Here is a 19,920-nt window from a genome sequence, read left to right on the forward strand (position 1 = left end):
CAAATAAACAATAAATTAATAACTTAAATAGAAGTCTAATAAACAAATAAATAAAAAAAAAATAAATAAATAAAAAAAAAAAAAGCAATAACAAATAAACCTTCGATATCGTCATGCTTTTAGTACTCATTGCTTTCACTTTATTCAGTCTCACTACTCGTCACAAAATGGGTCATCTTAGGTTGATGCAAGGAAAATTCATACACAAACTACAAAGTATGATTTAGTGAAGCTGAGTATATATGTATTTATAGAATTAATACCCTAACATGATAATCCTAATAATGAAAATAAACTAGATTAGATTCGTGCTTTGCACGTTTTAAAAATTCTATTATTACGCATAAAAATTTTTTTTTGGTTATCATTTGTGTAAAAAGAGTGGTAATTTTTTTTTCTATTTGGAAATTATAGTGTAGATTAAAAAATAATAAACTTAAATGACAAATTTGCCCCTTTGAGATAAGTGGAATGTTATTGAGCCAAAGAAACTTGTATGTTCAACTTTTCTCACTCAAGCCTCAAGGCAATTAATTGAGTCTCACTTGACAAACCCCAACACAATGGCGATCGCAAGTCTCCAACGTATCTCCACCCACCTTCACCGCACCACCGCCACTTCCTCCGCTTTCTCTCTCCTCTCCAAATCCCTCCTCACCCGCACCACCACCACCTCCGCCGCCTCCTCCGCCCCATCCACCGGCGGCACCAAGAAAGTCTCCGATCGAATCGTCAAGCTCTTCGCAATCGATTTAGACGGCCACAAGCGCGAAATCATCGGTCTCTCCGGCCAAACCCTACTCAAAGCCCTAACTAATCACGATCTAATCGACCCTGCTTCTCATCGTCTTGAAGACATCGAAGCTTGTTCTGCTGAATGCGAGGTTCATATTGCTCAAGAATGGCTCCAGAAGATTCCTGCTGCTTCGTATGATGAGCAGTATGTGCTCAAGAGGAATCAGCGAAATCGTGTTCTTAACAAGCATGCTAGGTTGGGTTGTCAGGTTGTTCTCTCGCAGGAGCATCAAGGTATGGTTGTTGCTCTTCCTGAGCCTAAGCCTTGGGATACTCCTTAATTTTCCCCAATTTCATTAGGGTTTCTGGGGTTTGAAATGTAAGCATTTTATGGGTTCTTTTTGTTGTTTCTTGATTTTGATAATAAGGATTTGATGCAATTGGGATGCGTTATTCTGGAATTTTGTTGTTGCTATGATGACGACGATGGGGAATTGTTGATGACAATGTGGAATTTATTTTTGCAAGTTCTGATTAATATTTGCTCAATTATGGTTATGTTGAATTGTTGAGCTTGGAAATTTATCTATTTGTGATGTTTTGTTTAAGATTATGTTTGCTGGAATTGCTATTGCTTAGACATCATGCTATAACTATAATTATGGTCAAATGTTGACTAGATTGGTGGTAGGAATTGAGTTTATATAAGGGCTGTTTGAGGTGAGATTATATGCTACTGGCAGAAAATATGAGAACTTGATTGTTCAAAGTGAAGAGCCGTTTGGTATAAATCGTTAATCGTATAATGTATGATGTTATAAGTTTTGAGAATGGACTCGATTAAAATTTTCCATTACCTATAGTTTGGTATGAGATGTGAGGTGATACACTCAAATTCTTAAGAATAGCCATTACTACCTATTTTACTTTATTACCCTTTCCAACTCTATGGTAACAATAGGTGTTACCCTCCTAAATCCTCAATTTGATATTAGGGATTCTTTATAATAGTTATACCAAACAATTAATAATGGAAACAGTTAGCATAATATTTTCTTATTTGTTTCCATTCCATTTTATATCCTAAATTCATACCAAACATGCACTATGGTGTTTGTTGGGGGTAAACGTTGTGTTGATTTAGGCTTCTTGAAGAAATATTGGGTCTCTTAGAAATGCGATTTGAACTGCTGGCATTTGAAGGTTTCTGTTCTGGATGTTAGTTACTTTCATAGCTTTAATACAAATGAGAGCTACATCTTAATGAATTGGGAAAAGGATCATGTGAAATGTGGTTACATGCAATGATATTTAGTTACCATGGTGCCCATATATAAATATTGAAATCCAAGATGATATAAGTGCCTACAATCTTAGAGGAAGGAAAAGCTGTAATACGGAGAAAGTAATACCTTTTATGTTCTGAAGAAGTTTGACATTGTGTCTTTTAAGTGCTAGCATAGATTGATCCTTTCCTCTTAGTCTGTTTACACTTCAGTGGAGAATCCATTATGGGTCATCGTTAAGTGAAATTATCATGGAAAATTGTTGTTTATCAAGTTTTGAGGATGGCACTCAATCAACTTTTTCCATTACCTATAGCTTGGTATGAGATGTGTGGTGATACACTCAGTTTCTGAAGGATAACCATTACTACCTATTTTAATTTATTACCCTTTCCAACTCTAAGTCAACAATAGGTGTTACCCCTGTAAATCCTTAATTTACTATAAGGGGATACTTTTTAGTAGTTATGCCAAACAAAATAATGGGAACAGTTAACATAGCCCTTTCTAAATTGTTTCCATTCCATTTTCTACCCTAAATTCATACCATACATGCACTATCTTGAGTTTTCTGGGTTTGTCGGGGGTAGAGGTTGTGTTGATTTAGGCTTCTTGAAGAAATTTTGGGTCTCTTAGAAATGTAATTTGAACTGCTGCCATTTGAAGTTTTCTGTAATGGATGTTATTTACTGTAGTAGCTTTCGTAGAAATGAGAGCTACATCTGAATTGGAAAAAGGATCATGTGAAATGTGGTTACAGTGCAGTGAAATTTAGTTACTATGATGCCTATAAATAAATAATGAAAATCCAAGGTGATATAAGTGCCTACATGTTAGAGGAAGGAAAAGCTGTAATATGGAGTAACCCTTTATGTTCTGAAGAAGTTTGGGATTGTGTCTTTTTAGTGCTAGCATTGATTGATCCTTTCCTCTAGTCTATTTACACTTCAGTGGAGAATCCATTAGGGGTCATCGTTAAGTGAAATTATCTTGGAAAATGTTGTTTGCTTTTCATAAGCTTGCAGAGGCCTAGAGTGGACATTTGTGGTCAATATGAAGTATTATTTTAAAGCTGATCTTGAATAGCATGTACTTTTTGCAGACCAGGGAACTTGATGTATTAATTCAAATATTGGAAGAAATTAGTGCTTATATCTTGAGGAATTAGAGGCTACTGTAAATTTTTGTTTGGGTAGTTTAATTATGCAGTTGGAAGTTTTGCTCCTTGCAAGGTTATATGAATGCAAAAAGATCTAGTTTAATTATACTTTTATGGAAGTTATGACATTATTATCAGTTGGCCCTTTATTGATGTCAAAAACAGGGTTGTTTTTCTAGAATTTTTTTCATGAAAATTTGTCTGGCTTTTGATGAGTAATCTGTGTTAGTCATCTTAATCTATGCAAGGTAAAATTTAATGGGTCTCTCAGAGTCCTTGACCTTCCTATAGGACAGGAGATTATCATGTGTGAATATTGTTGGGCAGAAATTTGAGCTGCCTGTGCTAGCCATGTCACTTTTTGAAGTGACTATGAGAAAAGCACTAGTACTTGAAGCCTCAGATGTGTTCTCTAATTTCTTTCTGAAGCCCAAGCTGCTGCTAAGAAATGCACGGCAGCACGGCAATGCATTTTTAATGAGGTGCAGTAACTACATTAAGTTCGCCAGAGTCCTACTGTTTGCAAGGCTACAGCCTTGTTTTATGAACAAAATATTTGATTTTAAGAACTGACCTTACTTCAATTAGGTGCTTACCTCACCCCTGTGCTTTCTGCTTAGGCTATAGGACCCTGTCGCCCAAAAACACTGGTTGAAAAGCTGAGTGATGCAGGACCAATTCAAGCTTAACTATTTTGGCTTACCATTAAGGAGAGTTGTTGGAAGTTAAAAATTAGCTTGAGTTGCTAAGGTGGCAAGGGCAGTAACGATATCCTTGAAACTTAGAAGTCTTATCTTTTCTATTCAAGTACTTGGGTCTTGTGCATAAGATGTACTGAGCAGTTATTTGTGACTTTTCACAATTTGAACGTATTCGTCCACCATGTTCTTTCTGCATTTGTCCTTGACCATTCTTTAAAGGGCTGGAAGAGTCTGTTTAGTGATAGAAGAGTAAAGATACATGAACTTAAGATGCTCAGGAAGCCTTGCAGCAGGGGATAGACTGCCCTGGTTGCTTTTTTGGTTGAAACCATGATATTGAGAGTGGTAAAAAAATGGATGGTTTTAGGCTCTTCTATTGCAGCTTCTGAAATAAAAGTATTGAAGTTTATCCTGCTACAGCCCTCAAAACCTTTTAGGCTTATATTTCCCTACAGAGCTATTGGAGTCTGAATTTCTGTGACATGAATGGGCAACTAAGATGAACATGCTATTGAAGGTCTTCTTCATTAGCTGCAATTTTAGATGATTGAATTGGTTATATGCTCTTCTATTACAGCTTCTGAAATAAGAGTATTGAAGATTATCCTGCTAGTCTGCTACAGCTCTCAAAACCTTTTAAACTTTTATTTCCCTACAGTGCTATTAAAGTCTGAATTTGTGTGACATGAATGGACAACTTAGACAAACATGCTATTGAAAATCTCCTCATTAGCTGCATTTTGAGATGATTGAATTAGGATACCAGTGGTCTATAAACCGCTTCATTGACTTTCCCATATCCTTTGTTCTCATTCAAACCATGCAATCTAATAGGAGATACAAGGTTTTAGCTTTTCCATCTAGTAAATCTGTCCTGACTTCTGAGGAGAATATTTAGCATGCGTGATTTATCCTTTAGGAAGTTTGTATATCACATGCTATTTGATGTCAACTAAACAACCTGAGTATTCTCTTTTGATTGTCCATTGCATAATGATTTATTGTTTCATTGGTTGCTGTCATTGTCATGTTGGATCACATACACTACTAGTCTACTAGTCAAGTTGCACCTTTTTGTTTGTCCCGTATGATCTTGGCTTTGTGTTTCCCATCTTCCCTTTTAATTGTTGAGTTATTAGATGAGACATTATACAGTTATAAAAATAAATCATTTTGTCTTTTAAAGGTCATCCCATTTTCTCTTCTAGACAAAGAGTACCATATAGTCTTTGGTATAGATATATCACAATAACCAGACAGTATTTGTTTAGATTAGTTAGACTTTCCCTAAGAGAAACTCGTCATAATCAGGTGTATACTAGTTTAGGACGTTTTCAAAAAAGAAAAAATGGCAACACAAGTTCTTTCGGTACAAAGTCTTCAAATAGGAGATGATGACGAGTTTGAATCCAATTTATGTGACTCTAAAGAGTCTACGTTGTATAGACTATGGCCTTGTTTGAAAATAAGCTTTTAGCTACTAATTGTTTGCATTAACCGTTTTGACTAGTATATTGTAATTAGCTATATGTTTAAAAGTGTTGTGAATAGCCATGACTTTCATGTAAGATTTGATTCCAACTTGCTTGTGTTTTTTAACTTCTTACCTCCATATTTTTCTCCTTTAAGAGAACGTACTTGATGAATCTTAAAAACATTTGATGAGATTTGATCCATAATTTAGGTGTCATTTCACAAGACTGTACCAACAACAAAAGTACCTACTAACTTTAAAACACCCTTGCAATAGCCATATAATTTATCCAAATGATCCAATTTTGTGTATTAGACTTTAAATAGCCTATGGGATTCATATTTGGAGCTGAAAAGGTTATCCATGGAGGTTTTTCGTGAGGTTTCCTAAGGACCTAAGTAAGCCTCCTTGGTGGTCAGCATCTAACTCGTTCTTGTCTCATGGCTTTGTGGCTCTGCTCCCCTTGTAATCATGTCCTATAATAATTTGTTAAGTCTTGCCTTGTCTCTTTGAAAATGCCCCTAAGACAATCCAAGGCGCTATCTCTATTACCATATAATGGAATGGTGTTTTTTCACAAACTTGTTTTATTTTTGCTCATGTTGGATAGGGTTTTCCAAAACAAAATTTGTTTTAGACAACGAACTGTGATATAATCCCCTACGAGTCACAAATTAATCATACGAAAAATGGTTGACTTTGCTACATAGTGACAAAGTTCATCTCATCTTCTGATTACCTCTATAAAAATTAAAAATCTAACTAATTAATATTATAAAATTTAAATTTATTAAGTCCTTTAGCTAATTCAAATATGTTAGTAACAAAAACACTTCAAATTTTTCCAGGACAAAAACCTATCTTACTTAACTTGAATTACTTGCTTCTATAAGTTGAGGTAAAGATCGCCCTAATTCATCATTAGGGTTAAAGCTAATATAAAAACCTTAGTAGTACTTAAAAAATTATCATGAACATTTTTTGGGCTATTATTTGGGCCTGGCTTTTGAACCTCAAAATTAGGGTTGGACATCTCTTAACTTCGCAAAAAATCTCTGATTATAAAATCTGAGCTTGCTCACAACCCTAATCATTCGTGCGCACCAACAATCTTCACCAGTCATCTTCTTCCCCCATTTTCTCTCTCTTTCCCCAAAATTTTCAAATCTTTTTATTTTTTTATTTTTTTATTTTTCAATTCTGATTACAAATTCAATTTGTTAATAGTTACAGAATCAAAAGCAAGGTAGCTTCTTGTTTGGATTTCGAAATTATTTTACAATCCAACCAATTTTTCCTGAATCGGAGCCTTGCAAAACCCTAATTTATCAGTATCACTCGCCTGAATTTGATTCTCTCTGATCTTTCGGGCCCTTATATGCTGAAACATTTCATCAATTTAATCTGTAAATTTTAGGGTTCTTCAATTTTTTAATCAGCAAACGCACTCTGTCCCATAACCATTTTCCATGTTTTGAGGCAATTTCTTCGTTTGCGAAATTAATGGAGTTTTTCAATTTCAACTTCCAATTTACTCGCCCATTTGTTCTTCTTTCCGATGATCAAATTGGGCACATGGTTGGATTACATTTCATCCCTTTTTTTTCTACAATCAACGTTTTTTTCTTGACATTTTGTCGTATTTTTCTGGGATTTTGCTTTGAAATCTGGAAATGTGTTCTTGATTTGATTAATTAATTAATTTTGCACCTTAGTATAAATATTGGTACCCACTAATTAAATTCAATAATGGGTTCCATTGATTTAAGGTGCATAAATAAAAAGCTGAATTTTATTGTTTTTGATGAAAATCAAATCAATAAAATTTAGCAGCGGCCAGACAACCTTAGAGATGGATCCACAGATGAGGTTGCTTATCGTTGCGCCTTGTCTACTAATTCCTTCTCACATTTTTTCCCTCAAAATCAAAATTAAATCAATTTTGAAAGTTTGCAAAAAATGTATGTATACAACAACGACAAAGCCTTACTCCCAAATTGATTTAGGATCGACGAAATTTGCAAAAGTATAATTTTACTAAAATGATTATGTTCGATTCTCATTACCCCGACTTTAGATGGACTTAATCTAACGAATTGATGGACATTCTTACAGCTAAAGCTTCTTAAGATTACAGACTTACAAAGTAAAAGATAATCTAATAAGTGATTACTAGAAGTATTAGCTCTTGCTTAAACAGTAGTTTGATTGTTTGTGATGTGTGATTAATGAACTACTTTGGAGGACAAAATGTCACAACATATCTTGGTGCTCTGCATCTGTTAAGACTCGATGAATCGTCGTAAGCGTAGGTGTATGCCTTCGGACAAATGGCCTTGAACAGATTAGCAAAGACGGTAGGCTTACATGTTTTAGGATCCGAAAACTCGCCTGTGCAGCAGTATTTAGCAGATTGCATAGCTAAGCAAGCACTCTTGCAACCAACCACTTTATTACCCTTCTTAACTTCCAATGCTGATGGACAACATACATTCAGATCAGCATCGCATTTAGCCACACCACATCCGACACCTCCCCCTACCGGTTTCATTGACACTGGCAAGTTGAATCCATCAACGAGGCTGACATCGTAGTAATGTAGAGGAGAGACTGATGACCCGAATGTCATTTCAACAACCGTGGTTGGGGGGACTCCACTTGTGCCGCGGCAGTGAAGTTGACTAGCACAGTCGCCAGTCTCACACTGCCCTTTTCCTTCTGCATCAAAACTGCAACCTTGCCTGCCCCATAACCTTCCTGCCCATTTGTCAGGCAGGTCAAGAACAACTTCCTCGCCGCTGTTGAGTTTGAAGCCGCCATCTTTGGGATTTTGCTGACCCGGGTTTCCTAAGATTCCCGGCCACAGCTCTTCATTACAGTTGTTCACTATGATCAACTGAACAGCAGCGTCTGCAACCGAAAAAACAGTCAGTTTTTTTGTACTGTCAAAAAACAAACATGTTATGAAAGAACAAGAGGCAATATTTACAACAAAATATACCTGTAATAGAGATTAAAACCAACAGATACAGGAAACAAGAATAAAGAAAAAGGTTTTTCATAGCTTAGCTTTGAAATTTGGTATGCTAAACACTAATTTGTGGTATTGATTGGGAAAAATTTACATAGAGTTCTGCTTCACTCCACCCACTAAATCTTCTTATATATGGGTAAAATAACTTGAGACAATCTTCCAGAATTGAATATCTTTGTATCACTTCGATGTATGTTCAAATCCCCTTTTCTTTCTTTATCTCTTCATCTTTTTCCTTTTATAGTTTAATATTGGTGCCTTATTCTTTGAAGATCATTATTTGAAATTACAAAAAAAAAAAAAAAAAAAAAAAATCCATTTTGAGAAAGTGGGAATTTATCCATTGCTTCCAAGACAAGGTGCTCACTATTCTATTTCCTAATCATCTAAGATCAAAGAAGAAAAAGGAAGTTATATTGTATCAGTAAAATAATCACGACATTCGTTTAATTCTAAATAATTATCCCATTATTTAGTGTTTTTTTCGGTTCAATTAATATTTCCTCGTCATTTTTAAGTAATTAGCTAACTTTTATTTGTAATTTTACTTTGGCCAATGCAAAAAGTTCACCTTCAAATCATTGAGTCTCGATGAACAATTTTTATAACCTTTTTATATTTAGAAAATTTACATTCATTGATTCATATAAATTTTATTTGTTATAATTAAAGGCAATAGGTAAGTTTCTTAGGGGAAAAAATATAGTTTTTGGTTAATAAGGCTTAAGGCATATAATGCTTATCTTGATCCCACAAAATATTTAAGCAAATTAGGGGTGTGATTGCATGATGTACACGGTAAACTCAATTGATCTCGAAAAATATTTGTTTTCCTCAAAAAATATTTGTATTTTCTATATTCATGTTTACTTAGATAAAGTGAAATATGATGTCTCGAATTCTCCATATCCATTTTGTCTGCCCACATGCACAAAGGAGGAATTTAATGGTTGCTTCTTCCATGAGTTATACTTGATAACTAATAAATCCCTATAAACTAATCACCTAGTACTTCAAAGTCTATAGATTCGATAGAACCATGCTACTATGTAGTGGAAGCCGAAAGTTAAACTATTATCTTATTTTTAACCTGGTTAAAGTACTAGGTTGGATCAAAGTATTTGCTACGGTCCTTACTGAGTATTATACTCACTAAGTACTTTATTTTTGGTGTATCCGTGTATTCTAAGCTAGGTTAAACCCCGTCCAATAATACACGGTTGCTCAATAATTTTAATGACAACAAAATTATAATAAGAGTATAAAAAAATAAAGATTTAGGGCATGTTCAGTTCAGCTTTATTTCAATTCAGCTCCAATCATTTCTGTACAGTTGAATTCAGTATATTAGAACAAACCCTTAAAAGACTAATTATCACACTTTATGAAGAATATTATAAATAACTAAATAATTATTTGACTCAATATTTTTTAAAAAGTTTAAATAGCATTATATACATAAAAAAAAATTAAAAAAAAACAAAAAAAAAAAAAAAACAAATGTAACCATTTAGATAAAATTCTTTTTTCTAATAAGAATGATTTTTTTTTTTTTAAATAGCAAAGTATTATTGGTGGGAAAAAATTTTAATGTAACGTCGTCAAATGTCCTTCTTGATTTTGCCTTTATATATTATGTTATGTAATGTAACTAGGTAATTCCGGAATCCCCCAATTGTAGTCCTACAGTAGGGGCTTCGACCCCCAAGGGCACGTGTCGTAGGCTAAGCTCTCGTGTCAGATGCTCCATGACTCCGTGAAAGCCGCCTTGAAGTACAATTCTTACTGAGCGGTGGGTTGAATTATTTGCACACAACGTAAATAAACGACGAGGTATTGTAAGTGGCAGAGTGACTTTGTTGCCACGATCCACTGAGATTCATCCATATGGCGCTCCGATTCGTCCCCTCCTCTCCCAATTACCTAAAAGCACCTATATTTTGGAAAACGAGGTTAGCGATGCATCTTATATGCTAAAAAATGCTAAGTACAATATTAAAACAAGTTACAAAGCCTTAGTGTTGGGATTTTAGATGGTGCAAGGGGGCGTATGGCATGTGCACAAGACATGTGCACCCAAGGACAAGGCATGCTTGGTTCCGGGCACTATTTACGACTCCCAAGACCCTTAAGACATGATGATTAAGGATTAATGGGCACTATTTATAACTCCCAAGGTCCTTTAGGAACCCATGGAAGTACAAGGATGCATAATCTCGCCGGGTGAAAAAATGATACACGGAAGCCAAAAACGAAAGGTATATTACATGCAATCGGAGCAATTTAGGAGGTGTCGGGATCAAGTGTTGGAAATTCACGGACAATACGGAATGCATCCTGGGGTCATATAATATTGTTTCGACCCATATATGTCCATTATTCGGCTACGTATAATGTCAAATAATTTCATTTGAAACCATATATGATCATTATATGTTGTCATAAACGTCAGTGATAAACTTAAGCTTATTAAATCGATGCAAGTTGTAAACGGATAAATTGAACGTTTGAAGGCAAATTGGATGGTTCCACCCACCCAATTGAACTCCCGGAGGATATTAGGGTCCATGATAAAGATCTCGACAATTTTTATTTCCGGCCCAAAAAAAAGTCAAAAATTGCCAAAATTGAAGACTATTATCCACGTGTTTTTGATAAATTTTGGAGGTTTAGGGACCCGGTGTCGAAAAGTCTTGAGATTGTAGAGGACACATCTTGGGGTCATATAATGTCATTTGAAACCATATATGATCATTATATGTTGTCATAAACGTCCGTGATAAACTTGAATTTATAAAATCTAAGCAAGTTGTAAACGGATAAATTGAACGTTAAAAGGAAAATTGGATGGTACCACCCACCCAATTGGACTCCTGGAGGATATTAGGGTCCATGGTAAACATCTCGGCAATTTTTATTTTCCAGCCAAAAAAAGTCAAAAATTGCCAAAATTGAAGCCTATTATCCACGTTTTTTGAGAAATTTTGGAGTTTTCGGGACTGATGAATAAAAAGTTATACAGCAAGTGCACGGTGTTTGTTGTTACACTACTAGAAAACAGGCTAATTCTGACGGATTGGTTACGACGGACTCGAAATTCCGTCGGAAAAAGCAAAATTTCCGACGGATTTTTGTTCCGTCGGATATTTCCGACGAATTAAACATTTCCGTCGGAAATTAGTCAGAAATTTACGACGGATAAAAAATCCGTCGAAATAAATGTTTATTCCGACGGAAAATTCCGTCGGAAATTTCAATTTCCGACGGAAAATTCCGTCGGAAATTACAATTTCTGATGGATTTATAGTCCGTCGGAAATTTCCGTCGTAAAATAATTTTAAAAAAATTTAAAACCGATTTTTCTCCTTTACCCTAAAACGCACTCCTTCTCTTATTTCCCCCCTCTCTTGTTTCCGCCTCCCTTTCTCTTATTTCCCCCTTCTCTGTTTCTCTCTCATCTTTCCTTCTCTGCTCCTTCTCTTTCCTCCTTCATCCCTCTTCTCTGCTCCTTCTCTTTCCTCCTCCTTCATTCTTTACTTCTCGTTCTTCTTCTCACTCCTTTCTCTTTCCACCGCCGACACTACCACCCGCCGCCACAAGATCGAACAACAACGTAAACAACACCCCCAAAAGCGATCTCCAACGGTGTTCTCTATCTCCTCTTCTCCTCGTCTTCTCTTTCTACTCTGATCCTCTTTTCTCAGCCCTCTCTTCTCGCTTCGTCCTCCTCTTCTCTGAGCAAATTAATAGTTTTAAGGAACAAATTTGTGGTTTTAAAGAGCAAATTCATGGTTTAAGGAGGAAATTCATGGTTTTAAAGTCAAGTTCGACCATGAAAATGCTAGATCTAGCGTTTTAATGGTCGAACTTGACCTTATATACCCAAATTCAAGACTAAATTTGGTTGATTGTGGTCGAATTGTTGTGGTAAGTGTAGTAGATCTACAAAGTTTTAATCTTTTGTTTTTAGTTTTTTTTTCTGTATTTTATCTTAATTTTTCAGTTTTTTTTTTTGGGGTTTCGGGTTGAGGGGTCGGTTAAGGTAGTGGGTGATTTGGGTGGTTCTGGGTTAGGGTTCAGTGATAGTGGCTAATTTGGGTGGTTCTGGCCTAGGGTTCGGTGATGGTGGCTGATTTGGGTGGTTCTGGGCTAGGGTTCGGTGGTAGTGGCTGATTTGGGAGGTTCTGGGCTAGGGTTCGGTGACGGTGGCTGATTTGGGTGGTTCTGGGTTAGGGTTCGGCGGTGGTGGACCGATGGTGGCTGGATCGTAGAGGGGTTTGAGCTGGTAAAGAGGTTAAGGGGGAGGTGAGGCCGTGAGGTGGTGGTTGTAGGGAATATTTGAGGAGTTTTTTTAGCTTTATTTGTTGCGGTGGATGTGGTGGTATTGCGGTGCGGGCTGGTGGTGGTATGGGGTGGTGCACTTTTTTTTTATTTTTTTTAAAAGGGTTTTCCGACGGAATTTTCGTCGGAAATTTCCGACAGAACGCAATTCCGTCGGAAATTTCCGACGGACTTTTCTTGGACTGAAAAACCTCTGACGACGGAAATTTTCGTCGGAATTTCCGTCGGAACAGTGTTTCCGACGGAATTTTCGTCGAAAAAGGTCGATTTTCCTACAAACACTTTTACGACGACACTTTCCGACGGAATTCCGTCGGAAACACCATTACCGACGGAAATCAGGGTGTTTTCGAGGGATTTTTTCCGTCGGAAACCGCCTTAATTCTAGTAGTGTTAGCAGAGATTTAGCAAATACAGGTCGAATCCCACAGGGATACAGGTTCTATTAGTTTTTGCCCAATTATATGAATTATTTCTATAAACGAAAAAAGATTTGATGATTACTTAACTAAAGAATGTCAATAATGAAAGTAAAGTTGTTCTCAGACAAATTAAAGTCTAGGGCATATGTTCGGTCCACCATGCTTATACCAATCCAAGAAATGCAAACAATTCATTAATAAACAAACTAGATCGAATAATTAAAACACTTGTTAATCCTACGGTCGGGAATTAACGCTTACGAATTAACATATGTAGTTCGGCCGCTAACATAATCAAATTCGCCAATTGTAATTAAGCCTCTAAAAATATGATCTTTCAATTCTAATTTTTATTAGCTAAATAATCAACTCATGATATTGGCCAATTACATGAATCAAACAATAAAGCACAAATCAATTGGAATTATTCAAACCCTAATTCATAAATTTATAAATAATTAAGCATAATTAATCAAGGTATAAACATGGCTTCCCTCACTTAGCCCTAGAAAACGACTACTCGCTCATAATTGAAATAAACAAAACAAAACAGATAAATAAAGTAGAATTCATAATTAATAAAATAAAGAACGAAAGATTGAATGAAATACCTCAATGATTGAATTAATGGAGAATAATAAACTAGGGTTCAACAATGGAGAGAAAACAAAGAAACGTTTAATCTAGAAAAATAAAGCATAAGGGAGGAAAATAAAATCCTCTCAAATATTTATATTAAAGCCTAAACCTAAATAAAATAAAATAAATTAATTAAAAAAGGAAATAAAAATAACAAAGGTCGTCTTTAAATTGGTCATGAGAATCACAATCGATAGAAAGCAATCCCGCACGCAAAACCCATCGCCCGATGGGTGGCCGATGGTCGAGTGAAGGTAGGCCGCGATAAGGACCATCGGCCGATGGATTTCCATCGGGCTAGGCAGATTTGAGGGTCGTATATGCGGCTAAACCATCGGGCAGCCATCGCTCGATGGCTGGATGCTTGGCTGGCAGATTTGCAGGGCCGACTTTGCAAGACTATAACTCACAATCCAGGAATCATATGAAGGCGTGCAACCTATCATTGGAAAGCTCTTCAAGTCTAGTTTTCAACCCAACTTGAATCACCTCAATCCGATCTGTAGAACTTGAGTTATGGCTGAAACAATGCACAAGGGTCCTTTTTAATACTTTTCAAACCTTCGTTTTTCCCCGTTTCTAACTCAAATTCACTTCCGTAAGGTCCATAGTGACTTCCGTGGATGCTATTTTCATTTTCCATGCATAAAATCCTTAGATCCAATATTCACGATCATAAATCCCTCGATCAATGAACCCGATCCATCGATTTCCATTCAAATATCATCCGAATCATATATCTCTAAACACTTCGAAAGCTTCCAAATGACTATGAAATCACCTGAAACATTAAGAAAAACACAAACGAATCGTAATAAAGCAATACATGATGACTTATGCAAATATGACCATAAAATCGACCAAAAAGACTAAAAAAAAGGTACAAAAACTAACATAAACGTGCCTAGAACCCTATATAAATATGATTCATCAGGAACCCGGTGTCGAAAAGTCTTGAGATTGTAGGGAATATATCCTTGGATCATATAATGACATTTGAAACCATATATAATCATTATATGTTATCATAAACGTCCGTAATATGCTTAAGCTTATTATATCGATGCAAGTTGTAAACGGATAAATTGAACGTTTAAAGGCAAATTGGATGGTTCCACCCACCCAATTGGACTCCCGGAGGATATTAGGAACCATGATAAACATCTCGGCAATTTTTATTTCCGGCCCAAAAAAAGTCAAAAATTGCCAAAATTGAAGACTATTATCCACTTTTTTGAGCAATTTTGGAGGTTTCGGGACCCGGTGTCGAAAAGTCTTGAGATTGTAGGGGACACATCTTGGGGTCATATAATGTCATTTGAAACCATATATGATCATTATATGTTGTCATAAACGTCCGTGATAAGCATGAGTTTATTAAATCTATGGAAGTTGTAAACAGATAAATTGAACGTTTAAAGGCAAATTGGATGGTTCAACCCACCCAATTGGACTCCCGGAGGATATTAGGGTCCATGGTAAACATCTCGGCAATTTTAATTTCCGAGCAAAAAAAAGTCAAAAAATGCCAAAATTGAAGCCTATTATCCACGTATTTTGATAAATTTTGGAGGTTTCGGGACCCGATGTCGAAAACTCTTGAGATTGTAGGGAATACATCCTGGGTCATATAATTACATTTGAAACCATATATGATTATAATATGTTATCATAAACGTCCGTAATAAGCTTGAGCTTATTAAATCGATGCAAGTTGTAAACGAATAAATTGAACGTTTAAAGGCAAATTAGATGGTTCCACCCATTCAATTGGACTCCCGGAGGATATTACGGTCCATGATAAACATCTCGGCAATTTTTATTTCCGGCACAAAAAAAGTCAAAAATTGCCTAAATTGAAGACTATTATCCACGTTTTTTTGAGAAATTTTGGAGATTACAGGACCCGGTATCGAAAAGTCTTGAAATTGTAGGGGGCACATCCTTGGGTCATATAATGTCATTTTAAACCATTTATGATCATTATATGTTGTCATTAACGTCCGCGATAAGCTTGAGTTTATTAAATCTATGCAAGTTGTAAACGGATAAATTGAACGTTTAAAGGCAAATTGGATGGTTCCACCCACCCAATTGGACTCCCAGAGAATATTAGGGTCAATGGTAAACATCTCGACAATTTTTTTTTCCGAGCCAAAAAAAGTCAAAAATTGCCAAATTGAAGCCTATTATCCACGTTTTTTGAGAAATTTTGGAGGTTTTGGGACCCGGTGTCGAAAAGTCTTGAGATTGTAGGGAATACATCCTGGGGTCATATAATAACATTTGAAACCATATATGATCATTATATGTTGTCATGAACGTCCGTGATATGCTTGAGTTTATTAAATCTATGCAAGTTGTAAACGGATAAATTGAACGTTTAAAAGAAAATTGGATGGTTCCACCCACCCAATTGGACTCCCGGAGGATATTAGGGTCCATGATAAACATCTCGATAATTTTTATTTCCGAACCAAAAAAAGTCAATAATTGCCAAAATTGAAGCCTATTATCCATGTATTTTGATAAATTTTGGAGGTTTCGGGACTCGGTGTCGAAAAGTCTTGAGATTGTAGAGAATACATCCTGGGGTCATATAATGACATTTGAAACCATATATGACCATTATATGTAATCATAAACGTCCGTAATAAGCTTGAGCTTATTAAATCGATGCATGTTGTAAACGGATAATAAGGTGGTTCCACCCACCCAATTGGACTCCCGGAGGATATTAGGGTCCATGATAAACATATCGGCAATTTTTTTTTCCGGCCCAAAAAAAGTCAAAGTTGCCAAAATTGAAGCCTATTATCCACGTTTTTTTGAGAAATTTTGGAGATTTCGGGACCCGGTATCGAAAAGTCTTGAGATTGTAGGGGACACATCTTGGGGTCATATAATGTCATTTGAAACCATATATGATCCTTATATGTTGTCATACACGTCCGTGATAAGCTTGAGTTTATTAAATTTATGGAAGTAGCACTAGGCGAAAAAAGGGGTTGGCCACCGGTTCAAAACCCCCCTTTGCCACCGGTTTTGAACCCGTGGCCAGTGGGGGGGTGGCAATACTCGGTTGAAAAGGCCACCGGTTTTGAACCGGTGGCAAAATTAAAGATTGCCACCGGTTAACCGGTGGCAAATATCAATTCCCGCTCTTTTTTTTGTTGGTATTCATTATATTTGCCACCGGTTAACCGGTGGCAATAACATGTATATATATATATATATATATATATTTTTTTTTTTGTCTTTTTCACTTTAAATATAATTGACCAATTAACTCAATAATAAAAAAAAAAAATTCAACAACAAAAAAATGTCGATCAAGTTCATTCATTATAATCAGCAAAATTACAACATATAATAAAAAAAAAATTACTCACGTATAAAAAAAAATTACAATATAAATCAAAAAAAAAAAATAACAACATCAAAATGAAAAAACCCCGTACAACATCAAAATGAAAAAAACCCATACAACATCTTGGTTCTTCAATTTATATTCCTGCATCTTTTTTTTTTTTTTGACGGGATATTCATGCATCTTGATTCTTCGATTTATTATGATCTAAATCAATAAACCTGCATCAATTAAAACAAAAAAATTATTAAAACTCATGAACATAAATCCACAAAAAATCCCAAAAGACCCAGAAAACCCGAAAAAAAAAAATCAAATTAAAAACAACCCAGAAATTTGTGCTAGAATGCCTAGAACAACTTAAACCCAGAATATTCGAGAAACACCGAATTAAAATCCCAAATTGATTATAATCGCATAATTAAACCCCAAAAAACGCATGCATCAATTAAAAAAAAAAATTAATAAAACACATGAAACATAATCCCCAAAAAACCAGAAAACCCGAAAAAAATCAAATTAAAAACAACCTAGAAATTAAAACAACCCAGAAAAATCAATTAATTAAAAACAACCTAAAACCAGAATAATCGACAAAAAACGAATTAGAATCCCAAATTGATTATAATCGCATAATTAAACCCCAAAAACGCATGCATCAATTAAAACAAAAAAATTAATAAAAATCATGAAACATAAATCCCTAAAAACCCAGAAAACCCGAAAAAAAAATCAAATTAAAAATCTAGATCGAGAGGGGAAAGAAGAGGGATAGAGGGGAGCTTCGCTTACCTAGAGAAGAAGATCCGGTTTTAGGGAAGTAGTCTCCCTGTTGGTGGACGGCGGCGGTGAGAAGAGAGAGCAGGAAAGAGAATAAGATGGACGGCGGCGGTGAGAAGAGAGAGCAGGAAAGAGATCGAAGGAGATGAGTGAGATCAGGAGTTCAGGAGAGAGAGGATAGGAGGAGAGAGAGAGAGGAGAGGAGAGGAGGAGGCTGAGTTCAGGAGTGAGATCTGATCGGAGAGAGAGGAAAGGAGGAGATGAGATCAGGAGATAGAGAGAGGAGAGGAGAGGAGAGGAGAGAGAGAGGGAGGCTGAGAATAGGAGATGGGTAAGTAGGGTTTGGGTGGTTTATAAGGGCGATTTTTTTTTTTTTTTTTATAACAAAGCAAAAGCCACCGGTTCAAACCGGTGAAAATAATTTTATTGCCACGGGTTTAGTTTGAACCGGTGGCAAAAACCTCCCCTCAAAATCCCGCCTATTTTTCCCCATATTTTGCCCACCGGTTTTTAAAAACCGGTGGCCTTAGGGCGGTGTTTATCTTCTTTTTTCACCTAGTGTAGTAAACGGATAAATTGAACGTTTAAAAGAAAATTGGATGGTTCCACCCACCCAATTGGACTCCCGGAGGATACTAGGGTCCATGGTAAACATCTCGGCAATTTTTATTTCCGAGCAAAAAAAAGTCAAAATTTGCCAAAATTGAAGCCTATTATCCACGTATTTTGATAAATTTTGGAGGTTTCGGGACTTGGTGTCGAATAGTCTTGAGATTGTAGAGAATACATCCTGGGGTCATATAATGACCTTTGAAACCATATTAGATCATTATATGTTATCATAAACGTCCGTAATAAGTTTGAGCTTGTTAAATCGATGCAAGTTGTAAACGGATAAATTGAACGTTTAAAGGCAAATTAGATGGTTCCGCCCACCCTATTGGACTCCCGGAGGATATTAGGGTCCATGATAAACATCTCGGCAATTGTTATTTCCGGCCCAAAAAAAGTCAAAAAATTTCCAAAATTGAAGACTATTATCCACGTTTTTTTGAGAAATTTTTGAGATTTCGGGACCCGATATCTAAAAGTCTTGAGATTGTAGGGGACACATTCTGGGGAACTATAATGTCATTTGAAACCATATATGATCATTATATGTTGTCATAAACGTCCGTGATAACCTTGAGTTTATTAAATCTATGCAAGTTGTAAACGGATAAATTGAACGTTTAAAGGCAAATTGGATGGTTCCAGCCACCCAATTAGACTCCCGAAGGATATTAGGGTCCATGGTAAACAACTCGGCAATTTTTATTTCCGAGCCAAAAAAGTCAAAAATTGCCAAAATTGAAGCCTATTATCCACGTTTTTTGAGAAATTTTGGAGGTTTCGGGATCCGGTGTCGAAAAGTCTTGAGATTGTAGGGAATACGTCCTGGGGTCATATAATGACATTTGAAACCATGTATGATCATTATATGTTATCATAACCGTCCGTAATAAGTTTGAGCTTTTTAAATCGATGCAAGTTGTAAACGAATAAATTGAATGTTTAAAGGAAAATTGGATGGTTCCACTTACCTAATTAAACTCCCGGATGATACTAGGGTCCATGGTAAACATCTCGACAATTTTTATTTTCGGGCCAAAAAAAGTCAAAAATTTCAAAAATTGAAGATTATTATCCACAGTTTTTGAGGAATTTTGGAGGTTTCGGGACCCGGTGTCGAAATGTCTTGAGATTGTAGGGAATACATCCTTGGGTCATATAATGTCATATGAAACCGTATATGATCATTATATGTTTTTATAAACGTCCATGACAATCTTGAGCTTATTAAATCGATGCAAGTTGTAAACGGCTAAATTGAATGTTTAAAAGAAAGTTGGATGGTTCCACCCACCCAATTGGACTCCCGGAGGATATTAAGGTCCATGGTAAGCATCTCGGCAATTTTTATTTCCGAGCCAAAAAAG

The 19,920-nt window shown here is 35.9% G+C and overlaps 2 protein-coding genes and 1 non-coding gene across 3 annotated transcripts; 2 read left to right on the top strand and 1 right to left on the bottom strand.

The window, feature by feature from the left end:
- The first annotated feature begins 521 nt into the window (after window positions 1–521).
- Window positions 522–1,348, top strand: LOC145598872 (uncharacterized). The gene has a single exon (XM_081655270.1). The coding sequence runs from the start codon at window positions 564–566 to the stop codon at window positions 1,074–1,076; it is 513 nt and encodes a 170-aa protein (XP_081511396.1). The 5' UTR covers window positions 522–563; the 3' UTR covers window positions 1,077–1,348.
- Window positions 1,349–7,127: 5,779 nt separating this feature from the next.
- LOC145599983 (small nucleolar RNA snoR143) lies at window positions 7,128–7,268 on the top strand. The gene has a single exon (XR_014104223.1). It is a non-coding gene; the product is annotated as a small nucleolar RNA snoR143 (small nucleolar RNA).
- A 263-nt stretch (window positions 7,269–7,531) lies between these two features.
- On the bottom strand, window positions 7,532–8,602 carry LOC145599268 (thaumatin-like protein). Its single transcript, XM_081655668.1, has 2 exons — window positions 8,357–8,602; window positions 7,532–8,265 (listed from the first exon to the last, which is right to left on the bottom strand). The coding sequence occupies exons 1-2, from the start codon at window positions 8,415–8,417 to the stop codon at window positions 7,589–7,591; spliced, it is 738 nt and encodes a 245-aa protein (XP_081511794.1). The 5' UTR covers window positions 8,418–8,602; the 3' UTR covers window positions 7,532–7,588.
- Between the last annotated feature and the right edge of the window lie 11,318 nt (window positions 8,603–19,920).

Source organism: Chenopodium album, chromosome 20 (assembly GCF_948465745.1).
Source record: "Chenopodium album chromosome 20, dcCheAlbu1.1, whole genome shotgun sequence".
In the NCBI taxonomy this organism is placed as follows: Eukaryota; Viridiplantae; Streptophyta; class Magnoliopsida; order Caryophyllales; family Amaranthaceae; genus Chenopodium; species Chenopodium album.